Source organism: Puntigrus tetrazona, chromosome 6, assembly GCF_018831695.1.
Source record: "Puntigrus tetrazona isolate hp1 chromosome 6, ASM1883169v1, whole genome shotgun sequence".
In the NCBI taxonomy this organism is placed as follows: Eukaryota; Metazoa; Chordata; class Actinopteri; order Cypriniformes; family Cyprinidae; genus Puntigrus; species Puntigrus tetrazona.
Window position 1 is genome coordinate 7348989 of NC_056704.1, and position 6634 is coordinate 7355622.

General features: G+C 38.1%; 1 protein-coding gene across 2 annotated transcripts; it reads left to right on the forward strand.

Moving 5' to 3' along the window:
• Positions 1 to 273: 273 nt before the first annotated feature.
• On the forward strand, positions 274 to 6561 carry slc19a1 (solute carrier family 19 member 1). 2 transcript variants are annotated; one of them, XM_043241849.1, is made up of 6 exons: positions 274 to 443; positions 690 to 1232; positions 2300 to 3080; positions 4556 to 4748; positions 5036 to 5177; positions 5368 to 6561. In XM_043241849.1, exons 2-6 carry the CDS (start codon positions 960 to 962, stop codon positions 5566 to 5568), a joined length of 1590 nt encoding a protein of 529 aa, XP_043097784.1. In that variant the 5' UTR covers positions 274 to 443; positions 690 to 959; the 3' UTR covers positions 5569 to 6561. The 2 variants fall into 2 exon arrangements, with proteins under 2 accessions (XP_043097784.1, XP_043097785.1); XM_043241850.1 differs by lacking the exon at positions 274 to 443 and adding an exon at positions 460 to 583.
• Positions 6562 to 6634: the final 73 nt, after the last annotated feature.

A 6634-nucleotide genomic window follows, 5' to 3' on the forward strand; every position in this document is an offset into this window, starting at 1 on the left:
TAAGATAAACATCCGGCGCGCATGCGCAGAGCGCGGGTCATTGGGCGCGCGCGCAACTGCAGGCGTTTGTCTCGTGGATTTTAGTCTGAACTGCTTTCAGTGACATATCTGGAACGTCTGGTTATCCCATACCCATGGGTTAAAGTCTGTCGCGTTGTTGTCGCTTAAATAACTTGCACTATAATGTTTTAACTAGCGTAGGTTATAGCTCACCGTCAGCCTCAGCAAGAAAGGATTAAATTTGTCCACAGGAAAGCAACAGGCAAGTTTAAAACGAGACTATTTGATCCGTACGTGAATATCGTTGTTGTGCGCAAACAACATTAAGAGACTCCGAGACGTTGTTATCCATCAACAAGCAGAAGTAGTCATGAGATGCGTGGAGCTGACTTTGCACTGTTAGACATTTAGCTGCGGATACATGCGAGTTCAGAACATTTACAGTAAGTTCATGTGCGTTAGGTACAAGAGCACATGTTTGACTTACACTTTGCTATAAGTGTTCTGATAGAGATGTCAGTTTGATAAAGTTAAGTGTTTCTCATTTAGTATAAGACACCAGAGCGAGAAAATTTCAGACTAGGTGTGAATGTTTCTTTATTTTGTTAATTATGTATAGCAATGCTCATTAGGGTACATTTTTGCCATATAACAATTTGATTATCTTTGTTCTTTTTTTTTTTTTACAGGATCAAAATATGCGGTCTAGTAAGGTAGTCATTTTTAATCATTGACACTGTTGGACAGAGGTGAATGCTTACACGCAGAAAATGTCAGCTCGTAGCTGTTTAACACATCTCAGCACCCAGTAGTTAACACCACACATGCCTTAGGATTTACTGGCTCATGCAGTCGCTGGTTTGTCGCCGTTCTGTGAACACTGCGAAGCCTTCAGCTGTTAACTTTGAGGATCGACATCATTAAACAGTTCAGCTTTACACCGTCGTTATTGCTGTAACATGGTTGAAATGATTCCATGCAACGAAAGGACAGAGGACGTTAAGGAGGACACGAGGACTGATGGCAATGGACACACCGTGGAAAATGTGGCTCCAGAGCTGGTCAGCAACGAAACCAAGGAAGATCCGGAAACCCAAATGCAGAAGACCAGAACCTGGATCTGGTCGGTGGTTTATCTTTGTTTCTATGGTTTCATGGTGCAGCTGAAGCCCGGAGAGCCATTTATCACACCGTACCTGCTCAGCACAGAGAAGAACTTCACTAGTCAACAGGTGTGGTGCTATTCTACTTTTACTCAAAAAACCCCACTGCATATTTCGAATATGAACTCATTCAATCTTGATGAATTATAAAGCAGTGTTTTTAAAAATGTAGGCGTATGTGTTTCTTTGTTGTCAACATGTGACTCTGTGTGAGTTTTCAAACTCTGACACAGCGACTGGGGTCTGGCAAGCCATGTGAATGTGGTCAGAGTTCACATTCCTCCAAAGTGGGTCAGATTTGCTTTGAGGAAGGACTGAAACGATCGTGCTGACTTTATTATATGCGGATTCATCAACTTTGCGATTACTTTTTTTGTTGACGCTTGCAAAAACCTCAAATTAGTATGCAATTGATGGATCTTATCAGGCTCTAACAGGGTGTTCTTAATCATAAAACTAGTCAGCCACACACCAGTATTTTCCGCTGTTAAATACTGCAAAATAGATTACACTAAGTGCCTGCTTTGGCTTCTCTTTGGCCCAGTGTTTGCTTCATGGATAAAAGAAACGTCTGTTTAAGCCCACGTTCTCTTTCACGTTAAATATTTTTATTACAGTGTATTGATCTCTTTATTTTCGCAGCCAATATTTAGCCTGACGCTTTGAAATTTGCATTAAATAAAATGATTAATTGATTGCAGTCAGTTACAATTAAACGAAGTACAAAGGACAATGCTGTATAATAGTCATAAATTAATGTTTTGTGAATTATTGTTGATGTAGCAATGCTATCCAATATAACACAAATCCTCATATTGTGAATGATGCTGTGACCTGCATGTTTTTGTCACCCCAAAGACTCACTTTTCAAGTGGACTAAAATCCACATTTTAATAATTATATAAAGTATTATCTGGGATACCATGTGTTCTCAATGTGCGCTACTCTCATTTCTGATGGAATATAGAAGGGCTGGTTTATCTTTTTTCACAATGCTCATGTTTTACATTTAAAGTATTCATTATCTAACATTTTGCACTGTACATTCCTAGTGGTGGAGGTAAATGCATTATTGTTATTGACTGCACGTTGCAATTATGTCTGCTTTTTATAATGTCTTTCTCTGGTTTTTATAGGTCACCAATGAAATTAACCCAGTCCTCACATATTCCTATATGGCCGTGCTGGTGCCTGTCTTTCTACTGACCGATTACCTACGATACAAACCTGTGCTGATCGTTCAGAGCATGAGTCATGTTTCCATTTGGCTCTTGCTGCTTTTAGGGAGCTCGTTGCTGGAGATGCAGTTTATGGAGTTCTTTTATGGCATCACCATGGCTGCCCGCGTGGCGTACTCCTCGTACATTTTCTCGCTCGTACCTGCGACTGTTTATCAGCGTGTCGCCAGCTATTCCCGCTCTTCTGTGCTCATGGGAGTCTTCACGAGCTCTGTGCTGGGGCAGATATGCTTGTCACTAGGAGATGTATCATACAGGACGTTAAGTGCGATCTCTCTGGGGTTTGTCACTTTTGGGTTGCTCTTGTCCTTCTGCCTGCCGTGGCCTAAACGTAGCTTGTTTTTCAACCAAGCGCGACTGGAAGAGGAAAGGAGAGAAGCTGCTCAATCGGAATTGGCCAGAATGAAGCCTGAAGAAAAAGATGGCAGTGTGGCAGCACAAGGCAGTAACCCCAAATACCCCTCCTGGACGAATTCAGTGTTTGTTGAGATGTTGAAGGAGTTAAAAAACGTAGTGAAAGTACCCAGTTTAAGGCTTTGGAGCTTGTGGTGGGTGTTCAACTCTACTGGTTATTATTTAGTATTATTCTATGTGCACATCCTGTGGAATAAAGTCTACCCTGCCACAGAGAACAAACATGTTTACAACGGAGCTGTTGAAGCTGCTTCTACCTTATTAGGTAAGATGTGTTGTAGCTGCTACGTTTTTTTTTTTTTTTTTTGTAAAATAATAAAAAAAAAATCCTTTATAATCTCAACCACAGAATCAAATTTTAAATAAGTAGCACTTACTCTGATTTCATAAGCAAATAAATATACAGGCTCATGGCAGACGTGCATACAAGAGATTAATTAAGTCACTTAAAGACTGATTTAAGAATGGTAATGGATTTAGATATAACCTATATACAATAAGTTGTGTATGTGACCCTGCCACAGCAAAAAAAACATTTGGTTAATAGTGAATATTGACCTATTGTACATACCATTGCTCCTGATGTAAGCAAGATATAATCACTTTAAGTGGTGTTAAAAAATACAGAAATATGTATTGCGCCGAGAAGATTGTCTGTTCGTTCACACAGGCATGAACAGCTGTGTTTAACGGGTTCTTTATTGATGAGCTTCACTGATCAAGGAATGCGGCACGGTCACTTTGATTGACAGCGTTGATGTAGACATCGGAATTTAAAATGCAAGAGGAATTGTGATTTGTATTTGAGTTTTGTCAGGCTCATAGCTTGTAAGACATGAGAAATACACATTCAATTTGAAAATAGTCTGTAAAATCCTTCCATAACACTGGATCACAAAACCAGTCATAAGTTGCATGGATATATTTATAGCAATAGCCAACAATACACTGCATGTGTCAGAATTGAGAACTTTTTTTGCACCCTCAGATTCCAGATAATTGGAAAAAATTTCTCTCAACCACATATTGTCCTCTTCTAACATCAATTGAAAGCTTATTTAAATTAAAATAATATTTATGATTTTTACATGTAATAAAAAAAAAATTGATTTTGTGGTCCAGGGGCACATTACACTTTAGTCGACAAACTACAGTAATAGATTTTTTTGGATGTTGTTACAGTTTAAAGTTGGTCTTGCTGTCTCACTTTGCAAATATATAAATGTAAAATAAAAGCTATTTATTAGTTATTGGCCAAAGCATGAAAAATTAATCTGCATACTTTTACTGGCCAGAATTTCAGTTTTGCAATGTCCTAATTAGATTTAACAGGTCACTGTGACCTTTTTAATAGGATTTTGAAGTTTGATCTCCACACGAGTCAAAATAATTAAGATTTACGTCATACAAGATGGTTTACTATTTGGCAAGAACAAGCAAAGTTCACGTTCTTCAGCCTTTGAGCTTTGGCATGAGACATGCTTGGAAAAGCGCATAACAACATATAAATCAGGATTGCTTAATTCTTATTGGAGTTTCTTACAAGTAAACCCAAAGACCTTTATTAGTTGATTCATGTGCGCTTAATCAGAGTTGGAGCTAAACACAACAGGAAAGTGGCTCTTCAGAATTGGGAATGAGGAACCCTAGCATAAATGTTTGCAAAAACTGCTTCATGAACAGATGTTGATCAGCACTGCATGAGTATTACTTGACAATCACACTTCATGTGCTCTATAGGTGCAATCACATCTTTTGCGGCTGGCTATGTGAAAATTCGATGGAATCTTTGGTCTGAGCTTGTGATTGGACTGATCACTGCAGCACAGGCCGGTCTACTGCTTCTCATGGGTATCACAGATGACATCTGGGTTTGCTATGTGGCATATGCCTTTTTCAGAGGCTTCTACCAGTTCCTGGTACCAATCGCTATGTGAGTTACATAAACCTATTGATTCTGTATTATTATTTAAAAGATTTTTAAATGACTTATCTTATTAAATAACACTGGCGCACATTGCATTCGGTGTTTCAAAGGCACCGTTTTAAAAACCGACGTGTATGCACCTGTGAAAACATTAGATTATTTCACGGAGAGCAAGAACTTTGCTTTGTTGTATTTGCCCCATGAGGAGCTTTTGATGGAACTAAAACTAACAAAAAGAAAATGAACGCATCGGTTCTCTGCATTTTTGACTAATCTGGTGTTTTTCTTCTCAGTTTCCAGATTGCCTCCTCTCTCACTAAAGAACTGTGTGCTTTAGTGTTTGGAGTAAACACTTTTCTTGGAACAGTTCTGAAAACGATCATCACTATCATCGTGGCAGATAAGAGGGGATTGGCTTTGAATGTTCATTCTCAGGTGTGTAAGTTTCTAGATTAACCTCGGTTAATAGTTAGACAGAAAAACAGGACCAGTTATGGATACCTTTAACTTGTTAATAGAAGAGAAAAGTACGGTAATGTTACAGTGCAGAAGGTTTCCCTTTATATCGTAACATTACATTGCAGAAAGATTTTGGCCTGATTCTGTTTCCTTTCTTCTCTTGCAGTTTTTTGTTTATTTCTTTTACTTCGCTCTGTTGACTGTGATCTATCTGGGCTGTAGTGCCTTTGTCATCACATGTCACTACCGCAATCAGAGAGCACAGGAGGAGACCACGGAAGTAGCTAGAGCCACTGAACTTAATCCCATGACAACCATGGAGGGTGAAGACACAATGGCACAAAATGGAACCAATGTTAAGACATGAGATTCAAAGAAATTGTGCCTACAAGTGGAGTTCCTCCAACTCTCCAACTGTTACTTCAAAATCAGAACATTTTATTTTATGTACGAGTAGCCTTTGTTTTATTATTTTATTTTTGTCAGGAGTAGCGTTAGGTATTTTTTAAAACGTCATCAAATTCTAATTCGATTTTGTGGAAAGCAAATCTAAGTATTGAGGTTGTTTTTAGGATGTGATGCCAATGTAGTCTCAGATCGAGATGTTGTCAGATCTTTAATTTTATTGTTTGTATGTCATTTCATATGGTTGTCTTTGTTAGGGTGAACAAAGAAAGTCAAATCATTTTTGTAAGGAATATTTGGAAGCCAAACACGGCAAGTTTGGTTTCCTCGCCTCTGATAGGATTACTTTTTGACTTCAGTATACTGTGAAGGCAGAAGTATTATTTGCCGCTAATAATTGAAATGGAAATAATTACTACTGTACAGCCTTTAGATCAAGGTCTCTAATTTGATTATCACGGAATGGTGATATTTATGTCCTTATATCTGATTGCTGTCTAGTGGCAGCTGGGTAGGGTTGGGTGATTTTATTAATTTATTTTGTAACTCCTGGATAGCTCAAAATGGGTTTCTGCTCACCAGTAAGCAGGAGTAGATAATGGAAAACAGTGTTGCTGCTAACGCGGAGGGATAACAGAATGTTATGGAACAGGGATGGGAAATCGCTTCATAAACACTTCAGTCTGCATTGCTTGATGACAAATATTTGCCATTGTAAAAGAAGCAAAATATGCAAATGACCATGTTTTGATGGAAACGCAAGTTACTCAGTGTTAAGTTTATAGAACGTCTATAAAAGAAATGTCACACACAAATCGAATGTTCACATGGCACTTGCTTAGTTCTACTGTATTTTAAAATAATTACTGGGTTTTTTTATAGTGTGATCATATTAGGAATTCCAGACAATGTCTAATTACAAATAAATTGTTAGCAATAAAGTCATTTTCATTTATGTTTCATTCGTATTTTAATTTTTCTAAAATTCCAGTTGTTTTAAAGCAGAAATTAGATGAACGTTTGCCTAC

What these genes read in the sequence shown, in the direction of transcription:
- slc19a1 (XM_043241849.1), top strand. Translation starts at nt 960, where the DNA reads ATGGTTGAAATGATTCCATGCAACGAAAGGACAGAGGACGTTAAGGAG. An exon ending in AGCTGCTTCTACCTTATTAG is followed by an intron (nt 3,081 to 4,555) that starts GTAAGATGTGTT and finishes TGTGCTCTATAG; the next exon opens with GTGCAATCACATCTTTTGCG. An exon ending in TTCCTGGTACCAATCGCTAT is followed by an intron (nt 4,749 to 5,035) that starts GTGAGTTACATA and finishes TTTTCTTCTCAG; the next exon opens with TTTCCAGATTGCCTCCTCTC.